Source organism: Eleutherodactylus coqui, chromosome 2, assembly GCF_035609145.1.
Source record: "Eleutherodactylus coqui strain aEleCoq1 chromosome 2, aEleCoq1.hap1, whole genome shotgun sequence".
In the NCBI taxonomy this organism is placed as follows: domain Eukaryota; kingdom Metazoa; phylum Chordata; class Amphibia; order Anura; family Eleutherodactylidae; genus Eleutherodactylus; species Eleutherodactylus coqui.
In genome coordinates, this window is record NC_089838.1 from 183,669,369 (window position 1) to 183,697,266 (window position 27,898).

The 27,898-nt window shown below is 47.0% G+C and overlaps 2 protein-coding genes across 4 annotated transcripts in view; one reads left to right on the top strand and one right to left on the bottom strand.

Annotated features, from left to right (window-relative positions):
* Window positions 1-3,709, top strand: part of DMTF1 (cyclin D binding myb like transcription factor 1) — a 44,331-nt gene extending 40,622 nt beyond the window's left edge. The window contains exon 16 of one of the 3 annotated variants that reach the window (XM_066592019.1): window positions 80-3,709. In XM_066592019.1, coding sequence (XP_066448116.1) covers window positions 80-174 — 95 coding nt within the window. In that variant the 3' untranslated portion in view covers window positions 175-3,709. The remainder of the gene's footprint in view (window positions 1-79) is intronic. The other 2 variants (XM_066592017.1, XM_066592018.1) reach the window with 2 other exon arrangements.
* Window positions 3,594-27,770, bottom strand: TMEM243 (transmembrane protein 243). Its single transcript, XM_066592020.1, has 5 exons — window positions 27,631-27,770; window positions 15,405-15,664; window positions 12,968-13,018; window positions 7,002-7,106; window positions 3,594-4,121 (listed from the first exon to the last, which is right to left on the bottom strand). Exons 2-5 carry the CDS (start codon window positions 15,507-15,509, stop codon window positions 3,999-4,001), a joined length of 384 nt encoding a protein of 127 aa, XP_066448117.1. The 5' UTR covers window positions 15,510-15,664; window positions 27,631-27,770; the 3' UTR covers window positions 3,594-3,998.
* Between the last annotated feature and the right edge of the window lie 128 nt (window positions 27,771-27,898).

A 27,898-nucleotide genomic window follows, 5' to 3' on the forward strand; every position in this document is an offset into this window, starting at 1 on the left:
GCATTGACAGTTTATAAACCTGCTCATCATGTTTTACATTTTGCCAGTATTAATGTTAAGTTTTTTTCTTTCCCTTTAGATCCAATTTTGCAGCAGCATAGGGACAGAGGGCACCGAATTGACTCAATAGATGCACCAGATTCTGATGACTCAAAAGACATTGAGGATTTATAAATATGCATTCCTAGCTGTCTGCTTAGACTTGCTGCACCCATTCCACCCTCACACCTACATCTTCTAGTGGCTACAGTTTGCTATGGCACCAAATCTGTTTTACCACAGCAAAATTTGCACTATATCATCACCAGCTTCTGTTCTCACAGTCTTGAGTTTCAGGTTTCAACTCACTTCACCCACATTTTTTTATTCAACTGGACCACGAGGAGAAGAAGCAGGCATGACATTAAGGGTCTTCATAAAATGCATCTTAAGTTTTCATGACACTACGGATCCAAATATAAAGCATCTAGACCTCTGTACAAGGAGCCCAAACTACAGAACACTAAAACCAGACGTCCAGACAAGTCACACGAGAGGGGAAAGAAGTGCTGAAAGGAGTAGAGCTTAGTGCTAGGAGCAATATTTAACATTATCCCTACTTTTTACTTCTAGGGGTAACTGGATAGTTTTCTACGATAATGTTTACAGGAGCAGCCAGGGGTTGACCTAGGTAAGTGATGTGATTCCAAAGTGAATAACTAATCTAAATCATGGCCATAGGTGTTATTGTGTTCCCTATAATATAGTACAATCAGCAGGCTGACTGGAGGGGAATGGTAAGCCCTAAGTCATGCATAACCAGCGTGATACAAATGGTGCTAATGTACATATCTATTTATGAAGGTTATTACAGTATTTTAAGTGCATATTGCCTTTCGCTGTAGCCTGTCTTTATAATAAAACAAAAAAAAAAATATCCCCATCGCCTTAGATATTTTCATAAGCATTTGTTTTCCTGCAGTCACTAAACAGTGAAGGAACCTGGAACGGCATATGACTCAATCTACCATAGTAGACCCAAATATGAAATAGAAAACAGACTAGTTACTTTAAAGAATACTAAGGTCTGCCCTTGACAAGCATTGCAGTCTTATTATAGTTCTTAAGCTCCTTTTACACGTAATGATGCCCGACAAACCTCCCTGGCAATGATCACTCCAGTGCTCTTACACAGAAGCAATCATTGCTCAGTGAGTGGAGGCTGAGCGGCTGGCCTATCTGCCTCCATTCACAGGAACCATGCCGCCACTGCAAGATGAACGAGTGCACGTTTAAAATGAATGATGCAGAAGCAGACCAACAACGATGCCGTGGTCTGCATTAAAGATCCGATCAGCGATTCTATCAGTAATAGTCTTTCACTGCATGTTTTTAACTGGCCCAATTTTTATGCAAACCACTTAATCTAACAAGGCATAATTATTAGAGATGAGCGAGCATGCTCGTTCGAGCATTAGCATATTCAAAAGTACTCATTACTCGAGCGAGCACTCTTGTGGTGCTCGAAAAAATTTCACCCTATCCATTGTTTTCAATGGAGTCGTGGCTGCTGCTGGCACCCCTGCATTGTTTTTCATGGAAGGGCTTTACATAGAAGCCCTTCCCTGAAAAACAAGGATTTTAGTGTATAAAAAAAAAAACAAAAAACCACCTATCCGCCCCGGCTGCGTCCCCCACAGGGATGAAGAACATATCTGCCGCATGCGGCAGATGTTTCCTTCATCCTCGCTAATAAACAGAATTCCCTGCTACTACATCTGCCAAATCTGTGACAGATGCAGCAAAGGAATTCTTCAATTCCCTACCGCAGCTGTCACACTTGACAGCTGCGGTAGAGAATCCTGTTGTCGGCACCCCCGTCAATGGATTTCAGGGAAGGACTTTAAATATAAGCCCTTCCCTGAAAATCCAGTAAAAGTAGTGTAAAAACAAAAAATTATAGATACTCCCTCCCTTTAGCTGCCGGGGCTCAGCCGCTTCTTCTCTCCACCATCCCCGGCTCTGTAGTGCTCTTCTATCAGCAGGCAGGGATTTAAAATCCCCGTCTGCTGAAAAAGCTGATTGGCTGAGTGCCTCAGCCAATCACAATCACAGGCAGCTCTCACCTGTCATTTATTCTCTATTGTATTGGGACAGGTAATAGCCACATGTTAATACATGCAAATTAGAGAAAAATCAGTATCATGGTCCAATGCTATTACTGAGAAGAAACGATGGGGAAAAGTTTTCTTATGCCAATCTAAAGCCAAAATGCACCAAATCCAGTAAGGCACATCTTTGGCTGGCTGTGCACTAGAAATTAAAATAAACGCCTGCTATGGGGTGTAGATTTGAATGTTTCTGGAGGAAGGCTTGACGCCACCCACTCTTCACAAGTAGAACCGAATGGCAAAAAGGTGTAGAACATCGCATGAATACGGCTTGTGCTATAGTTTTTACACCACAACACTGAGCCGTTACTAAATACCCGCCTCATGTCGGCCACCATGATCACAAGTTTATTTTCAGGTCTGTGAGTCTCCAGCCATATTTTCACTTATATTATCACTTTAACAAAAAACTTTACTTTTCAAGGGGCCTTTTAGAGGTGGTAGTGTAGTACACCCAAGGACTATATACCGATCATTCTTTTCTCAGCTCCATGTATCACACATACCATCATAGACCGATTGTAAATGCACATTGGGAACATATTCATTGATCAGTTTTTGCCCCATTAAACCTGTGGGTGATATGCCTTAACTCTTTGTGGTGGGAAATGGGTTTTAACTGCTGCAGAATTAGGAATGATACCTAGGGATGTTTGTATTGAAAGTGGAAAACGTTCTTGTTGCCCAATTTGTATTTTTTTCAGTATGGTTACCCTGGCTGAGGAGCTTTACACAGTACCCAAATCATAGAATTGCCTTGTCCTGGTAATGACAACAACAGATCTTTCAAGGCAAAAGGCACTCTTTGTAACAGCTCTCTTGTCCAAGAAATGGTGATCCTGAACTGAAGGCCACCTTTAACAACATCCATAGTAGGGTACATGGAAATGGGTTTTCAGCTCTAAACAACCCCTTTAATACAGCAGATCCCCAATTTTCTCTAAGAACCAAAACATTGTTTAGCACAGCAGACTTATGAAAATTACACCTGTGTTCTAGTCATTAGCCCCTTCATTGGTTTCCTAACAAATCAGCTCCACCGGCCAGAGCTAGAGAGGACTTTCTTGCATTTCAGTATATTATGGCAAGATGACATTTTATTAGGAGTTTTGCTCCTCCCATTGGCCGTGGCGGTTTTTCCCCCCTTTGAATCCAGACCTGGAAGAGTTAGTTTTGTATTACTACAGTCAGCATTCCTCACAACTCTTCCCCTAGAGGACGATGTACATGCATGATGGGCAGGAGTTACATAGTCTTCACTGTAGCACACAAGGGGGGGGGGGGGGGGTCACTTTCGGAACCTGCACTGGCTCATACATATTCTGTCAAGAATCGCTGTGTGGCCAAACGTGTCGTCTAGCTTCAGTCTTGAGCACAAGCCACATCCTTCTATCTAGATGCCTTTTAATTGTATACCTTCAGTTTTAAAAATGTGAACAGACAGGCATGTAAATTATTTATTTAAATCCATGTATTCAAAATGTCTTTCTTTCACATCCTAACAGTACCATTTTGGTCATGTGACAGTATTTACTGACATCTGTTGCATAGTAAAAAAAAAAGACTATTATATTTAAGGAAAATAAAGAATATTTAACATTCTGCATTCTTTGTTCTCGGTTTGTGCTATGCTGAACAAAAAGAAAAAACAAGTACTGGTCAGTGGCCTTCCCACATCCGTAAGTGCAACAACGGTTTAAAAAAAACAAAACAAGTCTTATGGCAGTAGCTCTCCCTTTCTTTAAAGGGATAAGAAAAGTAACAAGTCTGTTTGTTCCACCTCGTGTCTTATTCATAGCTTTGCAGTACAAGATGCATCTTAGGAGTTGGCTGTCTCTTTCCCATGCTTCACTTCCCCACATCATGAAAGTACAGGTTGGCACATATACATAACATGACTACAGAAAATAATATATAATAGATCAGATTCCTGAATTTGGGTTCCAGGTCTCCTTGTCGATACCAAAAAATCTGTAAGAGAACACAGTGGTATTAAGAAGCAAAGTCAAAACTTTTCTAACTCAAGTGCGAGATCTACTGTACAGAATGACAAGTAATTTTGCAAACATTAGAAGTTGTGAAATTATTTGCCTTTATAGCAGAACAAATGGAAGCTGTAAGCAAATCAGTAGGACTATAATTGGGGCTAGACTTTAACTAGTACCCCGTGTGCTGCCAATGTACACTGAATGGCCACTTGATTGCACACACCCGTTGTGTCACAATTAGAAGTTCCCTGTCTGAACATATGACCTCAAAATGCAACACAATCACGTGAGCAGACTGTTTCAGTGTGAACCCTCCTTAAGCCCCTTTTACACGCAACAACTTTTGTGATTTCAAATGCTGAGAGTTTACATGTAAAGATAAGTTTGAAATCTTCACCATTTTTTCTCATTAGCTATGTAAACACGGTATATGTGGTTTGCTCAGGTGGGCGTGTTTCTGTGAAAAATCTCTCAGCCTGGAGGTTTTTAAGTAGTGCGAAGAAAAGCCATAGTCTTCAGCTGGGCAAACAATCACCCCTCTCCTCCAGTCGTTTGAACGAATGCCGTTTAAATCTAACGACAATCAGCTATTTTTATGCAGGCTGAAACTCAGCGACAAATGACAGTGCACGATAGCTTTGCCTTTACATGTAACAATCACTCAAATTCGTTCGTTTATACGCAACAATTATAGCTCAAAATTCGTTCAAACGGGCCTTTAGACTTCCGTAGGGAAAAGCCAAAAAATTCAATCACTGAGACCGGCTTTACACAAGTGATTAACCCATTCCAATCCAATTTGTATCCTGATATTCCAAGGGGGCTTACACTTTCTGCCGTTATACAGCGGCGCTATATGCTGGCTAAAGCCAGTACTGCATGAGGTGACACGTTGGATAGGCTCCGACAGCAGAGAGGATGGCAATATACAGTAAGAGAACCCCAATGGACGTCTTCCAACATCAGAGCTGTACAGCCTTAAATCATAATGTCTTCAAAGGTCAGACAGTGGATCGAAAAGGGTTAAAAACACACAAATCTTACGCGATTTTGACGCACATCCTGCGAAACTATGAAACCTATTCCTTTGAATGGGTTCATACAGATAAGTGATGTTTTCCCGCATAGCACCGCAATGCTAGGTGAGAAACACATTGCAGCATGGTTCAGTCTGGCTGCACGATCTCACTTCGCAGCTCCATTGAAAGCAATGGGAGAACTCCGTGCTTCTCTGCTGTGGCAGCTGCGGTTGGGAATTTCCTTCAGCCCCGAAGTGACACAAGGCTGTTTTGACATGAAAACGCCTCGCCTCCATGGGGATTTATGGTGGGGAGCACGATATGGGGGTGGGATTCATGGCCCCATATCACGCTTGCCAGTGTGAAGCTAGCCTGAAGAGTAGAAAAACATCAGCTGTCAGTTGAATCCAGCATGCTGATAGGAGGGTAGGAATTTGGCTCAAGCAGTAACAAAATACATAGTTCAGCACTCACACTTAATATCTGCATAAAACTGCACAACTACTGTTTATACTAACCCCATAAATGCAAGTTTCTTAGTTCAGTTTCATCAAGTTCCACATCCAGGCAAACCTTAATGGAGTTCCTATAGACCCTTACTTTTGGGGCAAAAAAAGCACCCCTACATAAATAGGAAAGCTGGCTATATCCTGTCACTGAACCGAAGTGCATGAGACAGCCACACCTACACTAATGCACATCCAAAAAAAAAAAAAAAGCTGCCCATTCATCAAATAAATTAAAGGGAACCAATCACCTCCTTACAGGACCACAAACTAAGTTATGGTGCGGTTTTCAAAAAAAAAACCGGCAGGGACCTGGGTGATTTTTTTTGTTTTAATACTCTCCTGCTGCTGAAGTCTATGCTGCACACAAATCTAACTCGAGAGTCCTGCGTTCTCCAATAGACTTGTATGGGAGCGCATGCACCTGAGGGGGAAAACCCAAAAAATATGCCAGATCTTCATACACAGCACAAACTTAAGCAGCGGAAACCAGGAAGCAAGAGAGTATTATCACTGAGATATCTCATCTGTGTTCTGTGCGATATCCCTGCGTTTTCTCGTGACTTTGTAGCGCTCTTTTGCCGGGATTTTCGGGGAGGCTTGAAATATAAGCCATACTCTTTAATACAGATAGATAGGTGATGTGTGTTTGAAAATAAGGCCTAACAGGCCCTTTCAGGTCCACCGCATGTCTCCTCTGCAGCTCCTGCAGACTTGCTTGTAGTTTTCAGCCAAGGCTTCCTGGTCAGAGGTTCAGAATCCCAGCCTCCAAGAAGTGCTGGATGTGATTGGTTTTCGAGTGCCACAGCTCAGACAATCACAGCCAGCGCTTCCTGGAGGCAGGGATTTTGAACCTCTGACCAGGAAGCACTTGCTGAAAAGTACAAGCAAGTCTGCCAGACTTTACTGCAGATAGGCTTTATTTTAGGGCTTTTACAGTAGGAGTTCCTACTGTAACAGTTGCACCGCACGAAAACTATGTACGAAACCACAATTGTTTGCTGTGCATATAAACACAAAATACATAGGTTTTATGCATATGTCACGGGAATTTACACAAGACAATTGATTTCAATGGGCTCATGCTGTGCACAAATTAGCACCAAGATAGCTCATGTGAACAAACCAATTGAAATCAATGGGTTCCATTCGCTACCTAGTCGGGCAGTTTGTGCATGTAATATGCTCCCATGAACAGGCCCTTAGTTTCAGTAGTAGTTCAGGGCTTCAGATGGACCCCCTCCTGTAATCATGATGCAAATACCCTCTTACATCTCAATTGGAGGTGCATGCAAATAGCCAATACTCTGATTTTAGCGCATGACATGTAATACTCACCAGTATGAGACCAGTCATTGAACACAAGAATATACAGACAGCAAAGAAAACATTCACTGGTTTTGGAGGTGGTTGAGGAAAAACAAAAGCACTGATAAATGTTACCTGTGTGGGAGAGAGAGAGAAAGTATTAGGTCACGCTATACTGACAAATGGATGCCATGTAGTCCCCACTCACATCTGTATTGGGGGGCTGTTCAGAGTTCTGGCACAAGATCCTGCAGGAAATAATGCAGCATGCTGTGCCATTTTGTCTGGAAAGTTCTCAGTTGGCATGCTGGAAGCCAGGCAGACCCCATTATAGTCAACAGGCTCCGTCTGGGGTCACCCAGATCAGGCAAGCGGTTCCGATCTTTATACTTCAGCTCTGAGGATGGAGCCGAGCATTGGAAAACCAAATGCAGGTGTGAAAATGGACTTGGGTCAGAAATGTCCATATATGTCAATGTTGACTGTGCTTATGCCATATGAATACAGTCTTAGGCCTCATGCCGTGGGCAAAGTTATGGGCACAATACATGTATGTTCCCACCAAGAGCCCCTTACAGCTCCATTTGTACAGAAGCATATTCACATCTAGGAGGCAAAACTTTAGGGAAGAAACCCTTCATAATACAACATGCAAGGACTCTGAAAGACCTACAAGTGCGGTACTACTGATCCATAATGCAGCCATAAGTATGAGGACAAAGGCTAAATGATGAGGCGGTCATTTAAAGTCACAGCCAATATTGGTCAACCTAAGTATTTTCATCTGCGCCTGTCAAAAACAATTCTATTGATATATACAAGGCAGAGGGAACAGAGATAATAGACAGTCTGAACAATAGGGGTGAGGGCTCTGCTCACAGACTGAGGAAATCGGGGTGACATTCTTCACAATGGTCCAGCCATTATTTATATAGAGTACCAAATATAAAGCAGTCACCAGCTGGCATCTGTGTATATACAGATATGAAGTGCATTAGGCTATATTAAATGTGGGGGATATAGTGGGATGAAGGGGCTCAGGTTTCTAAAGAGGAATTTAGTAGCAGAGTAAATGGAGAACATTAGGGAATGTTGTAGGCCTCCCTGAAGAGGCGTTTTTAGGGTACACTTAAAACTGAATATTAGTGATTGATAGGATTGTCGGGTAGCGCACTGCAGAGAACTGGAGCAGCTTGGGAAGAGATGGGAGTGGGAGGTTCTGATTAAAGAGGAACTTGCTGTAAGGTCATTAAAGCAAAGAGCACAGGCAGGGGGATAGACAGATAATGGAAGAGATAGAAGGCTGTGTAGCACTGTGGAGAGCTTTATGGATGAGAATGAGGAATAAGAATTGTATTCTATATTGGATGGCCAACCAGCGCAGTGACCGTACAGGGTGGAGGCATCAGAGTAGCAGCTGGACAAAGATTAGCTTGGCCCGCCACATTCAGGATGGATCGAAGAGGAAAAAACTAATTAGTTTTACAGGTAATTTGGTTTCCTGGAAATCTCCAGGATCGCACCACCTGAGATTGCCTCCTTCCCTATAGGGCAGGAAAATCAGAGGTCTAAAGTTTTAACCCCTTCCCCCACGCCCCAAAAGGTAGACATTTGAACTGCAAATTACTTATTTCTCGCCTCATAGTTATGGCAAATCTGAGAAATTGCAGAGAATCGGGACGTGGAAATAAGAGTCCAATAAATTTGTTACCATAAAGGCCCCTTTCTTTATTAATTTCACTATTGAGTTTGATTCCATGTTGAACCTTCTGCACCTTACTGATTTTTCACATTTATAAAAACCTCTTACAAAATTTTCCATTGGACTTTTTTATATAAGAAATACCACGGAATTGAAAGAAGCGGTGAAAGACAGGAATGCCTGGAGAACATTGATCCATGGAGTGACCAAGGGTTGGATGCAACTGAACGGATAATCATTATCATCATATAAGAAATAATTTGGAATAGTGACCTGTCCTATGCTAACTAAAGGGACTGGAGCCATTGCCTCTAGTTGTAGTAAATCCTGAACTCCCTGTTGTAATAGACTTATTTGGGATGAGGGGCAAGAAGCTATTGTGACGTTTTGAGGAGGGAGAAAAAGTTCTTGGTGGTATCCCTCCTTTATAATGTTTGAAATACAGGAACCCACACAGAGCAATGCCCACTTCCCCAAAAAAATCCCTGTAGTCTTACCCTTACCAGAAAAGAGTCATTCTCTTGGTCTTTGATCATCCTTTTAATTTGGGTTAACTGCAGTGTAACAATTTGCTAGCTTCTTGATTTTGCCCTAAGGTACGAAAAAAAGGCCTCTTTTCCTGTGTTCTCTAGATCTGGTCCCAATAAAAACTGACCATGGAAGTGCAATGAATAACTTATTTTTTGACACCATAACCATAATCAGAATTTAAGGCATAGAAACCTTTCTAGTGAAATTTGAGAAGACTGCAGTGCATGAGTTTGACAGACTCTGCCATCACATCTGCCATGAAACTTGTGGGCAACTTAAGGATGAGTTGTGGATCTAGAATCTGTTCACGAGTGGTTCTGTTCTGAATATGTAATTCTAATTGGTTTAGCCAGACATTAAGAGTCCTCCCCACACATGTAGCTGCCACTCCTGGATTAAATATGGCTGAAGCCACCTCCCATGGTTTTTTTGTTTATTTGGAAGACACTCAACTTTTCGATCCCTGGGATCTTTTACCTGTGTAGCGTCCTCAAAGGGTAAGGAGGTACACTTAGCAACTTAAGCTACTGAGACATCTACTTTTGGTCTGGCTTCCCAGTCTGCACAATCTTCCTCTAAGGGATATCGTCTCTTAATCACTCTTGGTATGAAAGAACCTATCTCAGGCTTATCCCGTTACTTCCTACTAAGTTTGTGAATATTCTGATGGACTGGGAAAGTGTGTTTAGGTCTCTCCCAAGTTCATCCTGGATGGTTCCAGACCTTTTTAGCTCATCCATGTTAAGAGTGGATCTAATTGCCTTACTTAATTCATCTATCATCTGGACTGAAGAGCAATTTTTTTTTGTAGTCATCAACAGAATTGTTAAGATTTTCCACCTCCTCAGCCAATATTACACTTTTGTCACAGTAATTACCAAAACTACTTGTTCTCTTGACCGGTATTGGAACAGAAGCAGCAGATGGCACAGTATTTTGAGATGCCAAAGCAGCGTGCTCTTCATCTCAAATCAACACTAATATCATTCATAAAATCTCCACTCTCAATAATTTTGGCTATACACATTTTGCATAACAGTTTAGTGTATGCTGGAGAGCATTTTTTTATCAACCTGGCTGTAGTAGATCTGACTACGTTTTTGTCCCCCTAACAAATACACAGCAGGGAAAGGTCAATATATATTATATTACACACACGTACAGACTGTATGAGGCACCCAGACAGGCTACGTACAGTACCAGGGTTTATAGCCAGTTCTGTGGTGTTAGACGCTGGAGTGCTCATAGCTTTGGCACCGTTTCCTTTATTTCATAAATGAAATTCAGACAAGTTGGCTTTATTGTTACCTGCCAACTGTCGTTATGCAGCTTCCAATGCTCTATTTGGAGCACCGTTGCTGCCCCGGCTACCATGACAACCGTACAAACATTGATTGTGGCATTTAAATGCTGCTGTCGGAATTGACGGCGGCTTTTATATGGTTAGCAGCTGCGCTGATTATCGGAGCTTTTGTGGGCAGGTGTCGGCTGTAAGAAACAGCCAGCACCCGAATTGTGGGGAGCGCGATCAACCAGTGATCAGGAGGTCATACATACCACGAAACTCCAGGACGTAACTGTACATCCTGGAGCATTAAAGGAGATGTCTCGAGGAAGCAGTGATTTTTTTTTTTTTTCGCCCAGTCCCCCTAATTAAACATACATTACTAATTACCCCTGTAAATTACTTTCCTAGCTGGTTTCTACTTACCGTTCCAGCGTTTCAGCAACTTATAAAAGTTTCCCCAAGATGGCCACCGTCTCTTTCCCCGTCGCTCGCTGCAGCCCGACGTGCGCGCTCCCGAGACGCTGCCAGCTGTGTCTCCATGGCAACCAGACGCCAAGCAGCCGCCGACCGGACGCCCCGCAGCCGCCGACCAGTCACCCACCACCAGGCAGAAGGTAACCGGCGCAGCCCCCCCCCCCCCAGCGACAGCCCCCCCGGCCTAGCGCTAGTTCCCCCATCACAGCGGCAGCCCCCCCCCGGCGCAGCGACAGCCCCCCCGGCCTAGCGCTAGTTCCCCCATCACATCGGCAGCCCCCCCGGCGCAGCGACAGCCCCCCCCGGCCTAGCGCTAGTTCCCCCATCACATCGGCAGCCCCCCTGGCGCAGCGACAGCCCCCCCCGGCCTAGCGCTAGTTCCCCCATCACATCGGCAGCCCCCCCGGCGCAGCGACAGCCCCCCCCGGCCTAGCGCTAGTTCCCCCATCACAGCGGCAGCCCCCCCGGCGCAGCGACAGCCCCCCCCGGCCTAGCGCTAGTTCCCCCATCACAGCGGCAGCCCCCCCGGCGCAGCGACAGCCCCCCCCCCCGGCGCAGCGCTAGTTCCCCCGGCGCAGCGGCAGCCCCCCCCCGACCCATCACTTACCTGGGACGCTTCTCGGGGCTGCTGGGCTGGGCTTCTCCGCTGGGCAGCTCCAGTTTCTGCACCTTCCTCTAACAGAGGAAGGTACAGAATGGCCGCTCCAGCGCGCTCCCGAGCAGTGACAGCTCGTCTGCGCATGCGCAGAAGAGCTGTAGCGGGGAGCACACTGAAGCGGCTCGTGCTGAATGGAGAAGACCGGACTGCGCAAGCGCGTCTAAAAAAGCAAGCTGCCGGCGAATTTAGACGGAACCATGGAGACGAGGACGCTAGCAACGGAGCAGGTAAGTGAATAACTTCTGTATGGCTCATATTTAATGCACGATGTATATTACAAAGTGCATTAATATGGCCATACAGAAGTGTATAACCCCACTTGGTTTCGCGAGACCACCCCTTTAAGGGAAGATTAAGAGACAGGTCAATAGTTGGCTGCGCAAGACAAAGGAAAAGACACCAGAAGAAAGAGGTTGTAGTGAGGTGACATGACAGCTGGGGAGAGAGACTGGAAGAGGGACACTAATATAGGTAGGAGGAGGAGAGATGCCAGTACACCACTTCTGCTGTTGGGTGAAATGCGGAGACTGAACTACAGGGTTGCGGGAGAGCGGAAACAAAAGCTAAGTTATAACTTATCAATTTTCTCTTTGAAATAAGCAGCTAGATCTTCATACTTCGGTCTGTCATAAGTGGCTGCACTTTAGGGCTAAGGAGGGAGCGAAGAGTGGCGCAACAGGCTGATTTGGCATGCAGAAGAGCAGAGTTGTAAGTTCTGCGCATGAAGTGGAAGAAATTTGCAGATGCTTCTATTTTTTTCAACAGGCATTTAGCACACCTAAGGACACAGCTGCAAGAAATATGTTAAGGTGTGTGCCAGGGCATGTATTCTTCCTACAACTGGCCCATCTTCACCCATTTTTTTTTTTAAGTGTGCACTATACTACTATCTAAACTGTCCGGCCATGTGTGAAACCCTGACATTTTCCAAATGTCCTTTTTTTTGTAGAATGCCATTGGTTATCCAGAGAAGCATACTTTGCTGAATGCAGTTTGGGTCCAGCAGTCCTGGCACCTCCACTTCGAGCCCAGTTCAGACATCCGGTCACGTGGTATAGCTCTCAAATCTGGGGGTCAGTAATGTCCACACAGGCAGCTGACCGACTCATTTCAATAACAGCCAATGCAGAGAGCTGGCTTAATAAGGCAGTCAGCCCCTGTGATGACATCACCAACCCCAGGTCATGGCATATAGAACAGGCCACAAGTGGAGGTAGCAGTACCACTGGACCTAAACTGGGCTCAGACAACTGTGCTTCTCCAGATCATGTGGTTACCGCTTACTTGAGCGCGACATTGTTAATACAATTAAACTACAAACAGAACTAGGCTGACACACTTACCAGGACCAGAAGGGACGTTAACCCACCAACAATGAGATTGATGATTCTATCCTGAAAGCAGAGGACATGAGAAGGATTAGCTTCCTCTATGGGATGCATGCAACCAAATACATATTTCACACCAAGTATAGGCTGCCAATAAGATGAATGGGATAGTACTGCAAATGTTGGCCAGGAGCTCCGATGTGCAGTGGGGGACCAGGTGAGGGGAAGAAGAAAAAAAACAACATGCACTTTGAAGGTCATGCAGCTTTATTCCAGTGATGTAGCCCCTTCATTCTTACAAGTATGCCTTCACTTTCTGAGATGGGAATAGCCCTTTAACCCAGTCTCCGTAAGTGATCCTTTAGACCAGTGTTCCCCAACTACAGTCCTCAGGTCTGAGGACTGGAGTTGGGGACCCCTGCTTTAGGGACCTTTCACACCCAGCGGAATATTCAGCACCAAAATCCACTTGGATAACATGCAGATTGTGATGCAGAATTGAAAACAGCAGAATCCTGCATCAAAATTTACAGTTCGGCTAACCGATATCGGGCCGAGTTCGAGCTAATCAACATGCGTTTTACCCCCGGATGCGAGGCGATTTTCAGGCAAAAACGCCTTGCTTCTGTGAATTTCCAATCCTCACGCACGATAGCAGATAGAAAGTGATTCCCACTGATTTCAATGGGAAATCTCGCATTGCACACGAGAGCCATAAAATGCATTTAAGGTCCCTTTGAAGTCAATGAGCGATGCGTTCAAGGAACGTGAAAATATATTATATATATAAAAAACATGCCACTGTTTTTCTTTCCTTCCAGTGTCGCTGTGAAGAAAAGCATCACTTGTGTATGACTCCATTCCAAAGAATGATGTTCATATTTGCGTGAGTTTCGCAATGCACAAAACTCATGTGAGATTAGCACTCGTGTTAAACCAGCCGCAGTAATGTGGCTTGTGATGCGTAATTAAGGGGAGGCATTCCCAACGCTGTTGCGGAACATTCCGTCCGGTGTGAAAGTCTTTAAATCTAAGCAATTTCTGGAGATAGCCGAGTCAGACACATGACTTCAGATTCTCAAGAGCCCTCACCAACGGAGTTTCATGATTACGGCACAAGTCTCAATCTCCCATTTCTCAATCCTCTCCCAATATTTCCTACATGACAAATGAGCTACGCTGGATATTAAAGGTGATACTTAACGCAACAAAGCAAACAGCACAAAATGTTCCTATTTAGATTACCGAAGAATGAAGATAACATAAGGGCTCTTCTAGGACCTTGCCTAACCTTAAAGCCAAGTGTCTCACTTAAACCACTCCTGGAACTGAGAGATGAATTTGCTTTAGTTTTCTCCGTGCACCAGTTATTAGAAGAATTCTGTCCTCTGGCAGCGTTCACCCATCAACGATTTACCACGGATTTTGGCGCAGACCGGCGATATGTTCTGCACACTTAGGGCTTTTACCCATTAGTGTTTTTTTTCCTTCACACTGCGATATCGGTGCATTTTTTTTCCAATGGGGCTTTCTAATGTTAAAATTGCATCACACAAAAATCGCGAGTTTGTGCTTCTGCGATTTTTGTGCGATGCGATTTTAACATTAGAAAGCCCCATTGGAAAAAAAAACAAAAACGCAGCAATATCGCAGCGTTAAAAAAAAAAAAGAAATGCTAGTGGGTAAAAGCCCACACGGTATTATTCAAACTTTTTAGAAATCCTGCGGACTTTGCCACATTTTATAGTACCAGCAATATTTATAAAAAGATTTCAAGAAGCCTCACCTACACATTGCAGAATAATGACCTGTGGTGCAGATATTATATCCACAACATGCTAATTCACGATGTGGATCTTTACCCCTTCAAATCCAAAATAGTCTGAATTTTCTAGTGCAGAATCGTGCGAGATGCACAAATTTGAACCCAATTCTTTTGAATGGGGGGGGGGGGGGGTAATAATTACTGCTCTGCTACATAAATATCTTGGGGCATAGTTTCCAAAAGGAAGTCCGGGACAGTTCCTTATGTTTTAGTGCCTCAAGGACTCTGCAAACCTGAAATGGTACCTGTAAGGCATTTTAATGAGAGGGGAGACCTAAAAATGCATAAGGTGGTTTTTCATTTCTGTAGCCATTATGCTAATCAAGAAACCCATTGTGGCCAGATGTAGGATATTACTTGTTACAGGAAAAAAAATTATAATTGAAAATCTGCAAAAAAAAAAAAAAATTATATTATATATATATATATATATATACACACATATATACACACACACACACACACACACACACACACACTAAATCCACCTTGCTTTAATTCCTGCTTTCCAAAATAGCCCCCTTGTAGATTGCTAAAATAGGATTGACTGGAAGGATAGATTTGGTGCCACGTTGAGAAGGGAAGCAGAGCATCTAACATACAAAATGTTTGGTAATATGTACCTACCCTTGCAGAGGTTTCCCCAAACAAAGGTCTGTTGTCCAGGCCACCGGTTCCATAGGTCCTGGTGGTATAGTCCTCCATTACAAACGGAGTATGTTCTTCAGTCATTAACTTAGTGTTTCTGTGTATTAGAGCATACACCTGGCACCTTCAGAACATGGTGAAGACAGAGGCTTGCTCATAAAGTGCGACCAAAGGAAGCTCCAAAGTTTCACTACTTGATGAAGAATAAAGCGTGGAATGATCACTTCATGGTGAGCGCTCTGCAAGAACAAACAGAAGCCAAGTGCTGAAGTCACGTCCAAGTAATGCCAGTCTTATCAGATAGCGGTGCTCCGTCTGCCACCATATAGACTAGAACAAGAAGTCTATGTATCGACAGCACAAACACACCTACATAGAAGTTAAACCCTTAAGGCTGGCTGTCCACGGTCGATGATCCGCTTGTGATAAATCACCCGCGGATCACGCTCTGTACAGGTTTCCATCGGAGAACTGGGAAAAGCGCAGCGCCAGCGTCCATGAGCAGAGAATCATAGCGATTCTCCACTCATGGGATTTAAATCACGGCATGCTGTGATTCTCCGCAGTAAGCCTATCTATGAGATAGGCTCATCTCTGAGACCTGTCAGTCCTCCTCCCCGGCGACGGAGTATTGCCAGTGATATTCCGCCTCGGTCGTGGACGGGGCCTAAAGGGTGTTTTGGTCCTAAAGGAATAGACATTTTTTAGGGATTTTACGGCCTTTTTTTTTCCTTCAGCTACCAACATCATTTTTGCTGTGATTTTTTTTTCTTTCTTTCTTCCTCTATTTTGTTTTATTAAGGGTAATGTGTACAAAAAGCCAGAACAATTTCAAACAAGAAAAAAAAATGACAGCTGTTTATCTTTAAACTTAGTATATTAGTTCCCCATTGTCCTTTGTTTGACTATTGTTTAGCATCTGTGTCCCCTATATCATCATCGAAGACCCGTGGGGGACATTCAGTGTCATTTTCTTTCCTATTTTACAGTTTTGCACTGTAACTGAGGCATCTACAGGAAACCCAGCTACAGGGGAAGACATCCCCCTGTAGTCACCGCTAGGGGTGATCTGGGTATGCTAAAACCCAGCAGCTCTGCCGTGCCAAGGGGCACCCAGCAATCACGTGATCACTGGGTCAAATAGGGGAAGAGGCACTTCTGCCTTTTCTATTCTCTACATAGAACTCACTGAGCGCTATGTAGCCTGCAAAAGAGAAGGCAGAAGTGGTTAAAAATCTCTTCTGTCTTCTCCTTCAGATCCTCGGTTGTCATGGACAAAGCTCCATATATTTAAGCAGCTTGGTCCTTATTGGGTTAAGATACCTTTACACAGAACGACTACAGGCCAAATAATCGCTCAAGAGTGATTTCAAATTATAAACATTTAGTGTCAGCATGGCCAACAGTGTGAGGAGCGATAATGCATGCTGGTCATTTCAGCTTACCAAAAAATAGTTGCTGGCTGATTAAAAGTGGTCTGCTATTAAAAAAACAAAGAACAACAACACACAGTTTCTTTCTAAACAAATTTGCGTGGAGATCTCCCCATATCTTGAAAAACAACAAATGAACGAATCACTGTGTAAAAGCAAACAAACCATTGTCATCTGTAGGCTTCAGCTACTTCCCCAAGCGGCTGCCTGAACAATAGTGGCTCCATGTAGAGATACGTTCACTTGTAATTTCACATAGCACATTGTGCAGAGCAGGGCATAGCATTTATCTCCAGTCAAAACAGGTTCTTGATTCGTCACCTTTAGGGTACATTCAGACGACCGTATATCGGCCGGGTATTCACGCCGGCCGATATACGGTATCTCTCTCTGCAGGGGGAGGAGGCTGGAAGAGTCGGGAGTAGTGCTCTGAGCTCCCACCCCCTCTCTGCCCCTCTGCACTATTTGCAATGAGAGGAGGCGGGGCGGGGGCAGGGCTAAGTTATGGGAATTAGCTCCGCCCCATCCCGCCTCTCCTCATTGAAAATAGTGCAGGGGGGTGGAGAGGAGGCAGAGCACTGATCCCGGTTCATGAATACCCGGCCGATATACGGTCATCTGAATGCACCCATAAACAATTAGAAATTCTATTGCACCTTTCAGCAACATCTGTTATTCATTAAATTATATACCATTATTATATATTTATTAAATCATATGCCAAGTTTTGCAGCACATTCTTTTATGATTTTGAGCCCCCCCTACTCGAGTGAGGTAAAATAAAAATAAAAAATACTCACCTCCCAGCCGGTGTCTGTGTTCCCGACGCGATGGTCTTCCCAGTGGTGCGGCAAGCTGCTTGAGACTTCTCCCCGCTGTCATCTCCCTGCTCGGCTTTGAATTCCCCCACCGTCGGCGCTGTGTAAGTAAGCGCTGTGACTGGATCGAGCGCCAGCCAATCACAGTCGGCGCTTGATCATTCATAGCCATTCAGTGAATGACATCACTGTATGGCTGTGATTGGTTTATCGAGCACTGGCTGTCATTGGCTGGCGCTCAATGCAACCACAGCACTTACACAGCGCCAACGGCGGGGGGAATGCAAATTTACAGGCCGGTAAGTCTTACTTCTAGTGTGGGTAAAATGTTTGTAGGGTTTCTAAGAAATGCTGTCCTGGAGTACCTCAAGGAAAATAGCTGTATAACTCCATTTCAGCATGGGTTTATGAGAGATCGCTCCTGTCAAAACAATCTGATCAGCTTCTGTGAGTAAGCTAGTTCTAGACTGGACTGGGGAGAGTTATTGGATCTTGTGTATCTGGACTTTTCCAAAGTGTTTGATATTGTGCCACATAAAAGGTTGGAAAATGAGAATGTATGTAAGTTGGTGAGTAACCGGCTCAGCGATAGAAAGTGGCTATTAACCCCTTGAGTGGCACGCCCGGAAATTTTCCGGGACTAGCTCCACTGCCCATAGCGATATAGCCCGGAAGATTTCCGGGCTATGTATCACTATGGGAGCTGCAGAGCACAATGCCACAAGCTGTGACAGTGTGCTCTGCCTGCACAGACCCACAGAGAACAAAGCAAGGGCTTTGAAAAACCAGCAGAAGATATTGTCGATCTGCCGGCAATCTCCTGCTTCTAAGTCTCCTGCTTTGTTTATAGGTTGCCATAGAGACCATTGGCTTGTCAGAAGCAAGCCAATGGTCTCTGTGGCAGGGAGAACTAGTGCTTGGCTGTCAGAGGACAGCTAGGTACTAGCTCTTACAGCAGAGATCAGAGAAAACCTCCGATCTCTGCTGTGTTAACCCTTTACATGCTGCAGTCTATGTGACTGCAGCATGTAAAGGGCTGTCACTGCAGCATGTAAAGGGCTGTCACCATCGGACCCCCGGAAAGTGATCAGGGGGTCCTGATGGGTCCCCGTGGAAGTCCCCTAAAGCAGTGGTCCCCAACCTTTTTGGCAACGGGGACCGGCTTCAAGCAAGACCATTTTTACAAGGCCAAGCAAGGTTGGGCGGGACATGGGCGGGGCTTTGGTTATATGGGGCGGGGTTATGAAGGGGGTTGGTGTTCAGTGCATTCTTATTTAATTATGACATTTAGAATGACCTGGCAGTACACACATAGGGCAGTATAATATATCCCCCTCCCCCCCAGCACACACATAGGGCAGCATATAATTTATCTCCCCCCCCCCCCCCGTAATAGGCAGCGCCCCACCCCCTGTAATAGGCAGCGCCCCACCCCCTGTAATAGGCAGCGCCCCACCCCCTGTAATAGGCAGCGCCCCACCCCCTGTAATAGGCAGCGCCCCACCCCCTGTAATAGGCAGCGCCCCACCCCCTGTAATAGGCAGCGCCCCACCCCCTGTAATAGGCAGCGCCCCACCCCCTGTAATAGGCAGCGCTTTCCCCTGTAATAAGTAGCACCCACCCCCAGTAATAAGCACCCCCCCAGTAATAAGCAGCCCCCACCCCCACCCCCAGTAATAGGCAGCCCCTTCCCCTGTAATAGGCAGCCCCTTCCCCAGTAATAGGCAGCCCCTTCCCCAGTAATAGGCAGCCCCTTCCCCAGTAATAGGCAGCCCCTTCCCCAGTAATAGGCAGCCCCTTCCCCAGTAATAGGCAGCCCCTTCCCCAGTAATAGGCAGCCCCTTCCCCAGTAATAGGCAGCCCCTTCCCCAGTAATAGGCAGCCCCTTCCCCAGTAATAGGCAGCCCCTTCCCCAGTAATAGGCAGCCCCTTCCCCAGTAATAGGCAGCCCCTTCCCCAGTAATAGGCAGCCCCTTCCCCAGTAATAGGCAGCCCCTTCCCCAGTAATAGGCAGCCCCTTCCCCAGTAATAGGCAGCCCCTTCCCCAGTAATAGGCAGCCCCTTCCCCAGTAATAGGCAGCCCCTTCCCCAGTAATAGGCAGCCCCTTCCCCAGTAATAGGCAGCCCCTTCCCCAGTAATAGGCAGCCCCTTCCCCAGTAATAGGCAGCCCCTTCCCCAGTAATAGGCAGCCCCTTCCCCAGTAATAGGCAGCCCCTTCCCCAGTAATAGGCAGCCCCTTCCCCAGTAATAGGCAGCCCCTTCCCCAGTAATAGGCAGCCCCCTCCCCAGTAATAGGCAGCCCCCTCCCCAGTAATAGGCAGCCCCCTCCCCAGTAATAGGCAGCCCCTTCCCCAGTAATAGGCAGCCCCTTCCCCAGTAATAGGCAGCCCCTTCCCCAGTAATAGGCAGCCCCTTCCCCAGTAATAGGCAAGCCCCCCCAGTAATAGGCAAGCCCCCCCAGTAATAGGCAGCCCCTTCCCCAGTAATAGGCAGCCCCTTCCCCAGTAATAGGCAGCCCCTTCCCCAGTAATAGGCAGCCCCCACCCCCCAGTAATAGGCAGCCCCCACCCCCCAGTAATAGGCAGCCCCCACCCCCCAGTAATAGGCAGCCCCCACCCCCCAGTAATAGGCAGCCCCCACCCCCCAGTAATAGGCAGCCCCCACCCCCCAGTAATAGGCAGCCCCCACCCCCCAGTAATAGGCAGCCCCCACCCCCCAGTAATAGGCAGCCCCCACCCCCCAGTAATAGGCAGCCCCCACCCCCCAGTAATAGGCAGCCCCCACCCCCCAGTAATAGGCAGCCCCCACCCCCCAGTAATAGGCAGCCCCCACCCCCCAGTAATAGGCAGCCCCCACCCCCCAGTAATAGGCAGCCCCCCACCCCCCAGTAATAGGCAGCCCCCACCCCCCAGTAATAGGCAGCCCCCCACCCCCCAGTAATAGGCAGCCCCCACCCCCCAGTAATAGGCAGCCCCCACCCCCCAGTAATAGGCAGCCCCCCACCCCCAGTAATAGGCAGCCCCCCACCCCCAGTAATAGGCAGCCCCCCACCCCCAGTAATAGGCAGCCCCCCCCCCCCCAACCCAGTAATAGGCAGCCCCCCAACCCATATATTTACCTCCTCCCTGCTGTCAGCGTCGCCGCTCCCTCTCTGCTTGCCCTGACGTCAGTCTGCAGCCCGGAACGCTTCCTCCCCGAGTCCTCTCCTGCGGAACTAATGAGCAGGGGACTCGGGGAGGAGAATCCTGGCTGCACAGACGTCAGTGTGTGCGCCGGGATCAGCGCAATTACCAGCGGGGAGCTGTGGCGCCCCCACTAGTAATCGCTTCAGTGGTGAGCGTCGTCGGCACGCCACGGGCCGCATAACACAAGGCAGCGGGCCGGATTCGGCCCGCGGGCCTTGTGTTTAGAGCAAAAGTTCCCGGCGGTGCCGCGGACCAGCGCTAAACACCCAACGGCCCGGCCCTAGTCCGCGGCCCAGTGGTTGGGGACCCCTGCCCTAAAGGGACAAAAAAAAAAAAATTTTAAAAAAAAAACAAAAGTAAAAAAATTAAAAAAAAACATAAAAACTTGTCTCCCTTTACTTGGTATAAAATCAAAAATAAAATTACACATGTGGTATCCATGCCTCGTAATGACCCAGAGAAGGAAGTTAATGCATTATTTAACCCCTAATGACATGGCCCCTTTTTTTCTTTTTTCCCCCCCATTTCTTTTTTTCCTCCCCCCTGTTTAAAAAATCACAACTTGTCCCGCAAAAAACAAGCCCTCATATGGCCATGTCAATGGAAAAATGAAAAAGTTATGGCTCGAGAGGCAACTGCAAAATTAGTTGAAATTCAATGATTAGACCATTTTAAAAAACCTGCCCTGGTGGGTCTGACAGGGTGGTAGGAAACCCGCCACTCAAGGGGTTAATGGTACACACTCTGATTGGGTCACCGTTACTATCTGGGTGCCACAGGGGTCTATATTTGGCTCTCTTCTTTTGAATATATTTATTAATGACCTGGGAGAAGGATTGCTCAGTAAATTATCAATATTTGCAGATGATACAAAACTATATCAAGAAATTAACACAAGGCGGTTGGTTGCAAGAGGATCTGGATAAGGGCCCATTTAGACAACGATTATCGCCCAAAATTCGCTCCAAAGCCGTCTTTTAAGCGATAATCATCGTGTGTAACTGCACTGACATCGTGCAGTTTTCGTTAAGCCGTCGCTCATCGTTGTCTTTTAGCGTGCTGAAAGACAACGATGAGCCTTATCAGGGATTCACAGCGGGATACAGCTGATACTATTGTTTCAGCTGTATTCCGCTCCCTGATGACAGGCAGGGTATGAAGAACACAGAGGTCCAGCTCTGTTCTCCATACCCCGCTCCGAGCGCTTGGCTGTATAACAGCCAGGCGCTCGGAGCGGTGAACTGCTGGATGCAGAAGACAAGTGGTCACACCCCGCTTGTCTTTTGCATCCTCCGCTCAGAGCGCTCAGCTGTATAACAGCCAGGTGCCCAGAGCGGAGAACAGCTGGATGCTGAAGACAAGCGGGGACACTCCGCTTGTCTTCTGCATCCTCCGCTTGCAGCGCAAGGTGATCGCTCAACGTTGCGCTGTAAATTACGATTATCGCTCAAAATACATCTTTTGAGCGATAATCGTGTCTAAATGGGCCCTAAGTTGGGGGTTTGTGCAGAAAAGTGGCAAATGAGATTTAACACTGATAAATGAAAAAAGTTATGCATATGGGCAGAGGAAATACATGTTACCATTACACACTAAATGGGAAACCACTGGGTAACTGACATGGAAAAGGACTTGGGGGTTTAAATTAACAGTAAGCTTTTAACTGTAGCAACCAGTGTCAGGCAGCTGCTGCTAAGGCACATAGGATCATGTGGTGCATCAGAAGAGGTATGTTGAGAAATACTTCATCTCTCACTAACTGAAGGATGAATTTTAAGTTCACCTTAAAATCATCGTTCAAGCAAAAACTGCACGATGCCCACATTTACATGTAACGATTGTCGCTCATTTTCGGTCCTATGACCGTTACATCTCCCATCTCACCACTATACTCCACCTCTCTCTGACCTCTGGCATCTTTCCCTCTTCTTTCAAACACGCCATCATATCCCCACTGCTAAAGAAGCCGACTCTGGACGCGACTGACACTGCCAACTACTGACCCATCTCTAATCTCCCCTTCATCTCCAAACTACTAGAACGCCTAGTTTACTTCCACCTTGTAAGCCATCAGAGAACTCTCTCCTCGACTCCCTACAGTCTGGTTTCCGACCCAAACACTCGACAGAAACTGCCCTTACAAGGGTATCAAACGACCGCCACACAGCCAAATTAAAGGGCGACTACTCCCTACTGATCCTCCCCGACCTCTCTGTAGCATTCAACACTGTTGACCACAAACTCCTCCTAAAGGACACTGTTCTCTCCTTGTTCTCCTCCTACCTATCTGACCGCTCTTTCAGCGTCTCCTTTGCTGGCTCTACCTCCCCTCCTCTTCCCCTTACTGTTGGGGTCCCCCAGGGCTTGGTCCCCGGCCCCTTCCTTTTCTCCATCTACACAGCCCCTATTGGACAAGCCATCAGGAATTTTGGCCTCCAATACCACCTGTACGCTGATGACACCCAGCTATACACCTCTTCCCATGACATCTCTGCACCTTTCCTCCAAACAACCACAGACTGTCCGCTGTCTCTAACACCATGTCCTCTCTCTACCTAAAACTAAACCTCTCTAAAACTGACCTCCTGGTATTTCCACCCTCCACTAACTGACCTCATCCTGACATCTCCATCTCAGTGTGTGGCGCCACCATAACTCCTAGACAACATGCCCGCTGCCTTGGGGTCATATTCGACTCCGATCTGTGCTTAACCCCTACATCCAATCTCTTGCCCAAACATGTCCGCTGCACTTCAAAAACATGCAAGAAACCGCTATTTTCTCACCATGGACATGCTAAAAACACTTATGGTTGCCCTGATCCACTCTCAGCTCAATTATTGCAACTCGTTGCTGATCGGCCCCCCCTGCACCAGACTCTACCCTCTCCAATCCATCCTGAATGCGGTAGCCAGGCTCATCTTCCTGTCCAGCCGCTACTCGGACGCCTCTGTCCTGTGCCGGTCACTGCACTGGCTGCCCGTCAAATACAGAACTCAATTTAAACTCACTACCTTCATCCACAAAGCCCTCCACAGTGCAGCGCCCCCCCTATATTGCCTCCCTCATCTCAATCTATCACCCAGCCCGAGCTCTCTGCTCTGCTAACGAAACTAGACTGCGCGCTTCTTTAATTCAAACTTCTCACTGAAATCTCAAAGTCTTCTTCAGAGCAGCACCAGTCCTCTGGAACGCACTACCAAAGAATACCCGGGCAATCCAGGACTCGCAAAACTTCAGGCGTGCTCTAAAAATGGACCTCTTCAGGGAGGCATACCACATTCTCTAAACAAACCCCTCTGTACTCCACCTGATAACATGCTCCCTGACCTACTGACTGCAATCCCCGCTAGCCACCATCAACTGCCCCTGCAGTCATACTGATTCTGCCGTCACACGGCTAAATGTCTGACCATTGTCTGTATATAGCATCCCTCATTCTCCACCTCGCCAAACTGTGCACATCTCCAGCCCCTTTACCTTCTGTATCACCCCATTACTTGTAGTATGTAAGCTCGTTGGAGCAGGACCCTCACCCCTATTGTTTCCATCAACTGATAACTACATGTAACCGTGGTTCTATAATTGTACTTTTGTCTTTCTGTATTCCCCCTGTCTATGTAAGTGCTGCGGAATATGTTGGCGCTATACAAATAAAGATTATTATTACTACTGCAACTACATGTACCGTATTTTCCGGCGTATAAGACGACCCCAACTTTTCCAATTAAAATATAGAGTTTGGGATATACAGTCGTCTTATACCTAATGTCATTGAATGGCTGCGATTGGTTAACCCAGCGCCGGCTTTCACTGGCTGACGCCACGCTGAGTTAGCCAATCAGAGCATAAGCTTTCTGGAGGTGGGGGAATTCAAGCCCGGCATCCAGTAAGCAATGCTCTGTCGGCGTGGAGGAGGGAGGGACAGCCTGTTTCAGTGCCGCAAATCATCGCAGAACCCCGTGGGAGGTGAGTATTGCTTTTATTTTTTTCCTACAGGTAGTTAGTCTGGCGTATAAGACGACCCCTGACTTTTGAGAAGATTTTCCTGGGTTAAAAAGTTATCTTATACACTGGAAAATACGGTAAATAGCTCTTTAGACCACACAGGGAATATTATATATAGTTTGGGGCACCGGTACTCAAGAAGGACATATCAGAGCTGGAGTGGGTGCAAAGGCAGGCAACTAAAGTAATAAATGGAATGGGTGGACCACACTACCAAATAATATGGTTTCAACAATCAAAATTGTTTTTTCATTTTGAAGAAAAAAAAGGCAGCTGAGGGGCGGCCTAGTAACTAGGGATCTCTCCAATGGTCTGTAAGGCCTCCCTCACACAGGCGATTTTTTAAACTTTCAGCGCAGCGCTAAACACTGTAAGAGGCTCCCATTGTTTTCAATGGAGCCTCTCAGACAGACGCTCAATTGTGGCGCTTTCCAGTGCCACGATTTTCGAGCGGAGTCTGTTCTATTTTGGGGCGTTTAGTGCACCTCATCAATGGACGCCACCCCCGCAAAAAATGGAGCATGTTACAATTTTTCCTCTGCGAACGGAAACCTCGATTGGTTTCCGCTCATGTGTGGGAAGAATCCATTACCCATAGCATGCTATGGGCAGTATTGGCTGCGAATCCACAGTGTGGATGCCTGCCATGGATTCCGCAGCAAAAATCTGCCGGGCCTAACAGTAGTGAGACTATGGAACTCTCTGCCTGAGGACGTGGTGATGGTGAACTCACTAAGAGTGTACAAGAGGGGCCTGGACGCCTCTATTGTCACTAATAGCTTCAGAAGGGTCGGTGAGACGGGGATTATTCAGGTTTCCAGATTGGAGTCGGGAAAGAAGTTTTTTTCCCTTAAATGGGGAAAATTGGCTTCTACATCATTGTTTTTTTATCTTCCTCTGGATCAACACGGGGGGGGGGGGGTAAACTGAATGGACATACGTTTTTTTTCAGCCTAATAAACTGTTACTATGTGTAGTTTGCAATCACTACTGCGGCCTTGGAAGTCCTGGTGGAGTCAAGATTGATGGGGGGCTGCAGGTCCTGGCAGCCCAGTAAGGTAATGCTGCAGCTGCAATCCAGGCCAGCCTGCACATCCGTTCCTTCCCGGCCCCCACTCTAGCTGAAAGCCATTTCCCCTCCAGCGGCCCAGAAAGCGGCAACCTGCTCTGTGTTGAAGCACAGAGTGGGGTCTACATGAGGAAGCCGCTTTGCCGGCGGTGCCACTGAAGCCGCTCCCCTCATCCCCCAGGTGCGTTTTACATTGCGGTCAGCTGCAGGGAGGGCACAGCGCCGGGGTTCCATTAACTGACAGATGCCGTCCATCTACAACAGCGGCGCTCTACACTTTGACATGCGTGCCCCACAGAGTACATTAGGAGAGCAGGGAGCCAACAGTGGTGGGGGGCTCAGAGTTATAGACACCGGCCGCAGACAGCAGAATTAATTTTTGCCCCAAAAGAGGCTGTGTCTTTTTTTTTCCCGGAGGGGGTGGGGGGGCCTTATACTTACCTGGTCTGCGGCGTCCTGGTGCCTCACAATGGTCTCCGGCAAGCTACAGTATCCTCCGCGCTGACATACCAGTTTCTTTCTGGTAAACGGGGTTTGGAATACCCCGCCTCCAGTAAAGCGAATGCTGTGATTGGATCGAGCGACAGCCACTCAGTGAATGACATCACTGAATGGCTGAGATTGGCTCATCAAGCGCCATCTGCGATTGGCTAGCACTCAATCCAATCACAACACTCACTTAACTGGAGGCCTGGTATTTAAAGCCCCGTTTACCAGAAAGAAACTGATATGTCAGCGCGGAGGACACTGCAGCTTGCCGCAGCGCCGCCAGTGACCATCGCGAGGCCCCGAGACGCCACGGACCAGGTGAGTATTAATGTTCCCCCCCCCCCCCCATGTAGATTAGCTAGGGCTTATTTTTGGGGAAGGGCTTATATTTCAAGCCGCCCCTGAAAACTGGGGTATGGCTTATTATCAGGGAAAACAGTGTATGTATACACATATATACATAAAGTGTGATCTAAGCACAAAATTAGATGCACAATACCGCCTAAAGATGAAAGTTTATCATGTGCTATATATATATATAAATAATATACATACACACACACACACACACACTTCACCTCCCCTCATGGAAAGGGCAGCTCTTCCCAGCTACTGCCCCCACAGCCCCTGGAGACCATCACTATACAGCAGTGTGCGGCTACTGATCAGCCACGTATCAATATTTCATGCTTAGAAATGCCTTTAAGTTGTATCAATCAGTCCTGGTGATGGGGAGACCAGCTCTGCCGCCAGCCCACGGCGCCAGTCTGGAAATGGGCAAAGGGTGCCAGTGGCCTCATACCAGTGTGCTTCCCATAAGAGGGTGCAAGTGGCCCCATAACAGTGTGCTCCCCTTAACAAGGTGAAGGTGGCCCTATAAGTGTGCTCCCCATAACACCAGGTGCACGTGACCCCATAACGCAGGGTGCCCTCCATAATAGTGCATACCCCATAACAGGGAGCCCCTATAGTCTCCCTCTACGTTTAACGCAGCTGCTGTCCCCTGCTATAGGCGCTCTATAGGTGAAGCCAGCAGCATACACCTCCCATGCCGCCGACACACAGGCCTGTACGAGCAGTAAGCAGTGCAGACAGGTAATAGGAGTCGCCCCCCGCCGGCACACAGAGGAGCCCAGGAGGCGGCTGCTCCCCTGTATACCTGCCCTCAGCACGGCGGCGCTACGAACAGGCAGACACGTTACCTCTCTCATCCCGCCGGTCACGAGCCTCCACGAGACGTCAGCCCCAACTTCTGCACATCGTTACCCGGACAACCATAACCCGCACACTGATCACACGGCAGACCGGTGCTGGCGGGCGTCTGCGCGTGCGCGTGTACGTCTCTCTGCTCCTATTGGTCGTAAGTCTGTGTCCGGCGGCCACACCCACCGGTTGCGTCAATCGCCCTGCAGTACACTCAGGGCGGCCGCTGAAAGCTCGTATTGTAAGTGCGGCTCCGCCGGTAGGTGC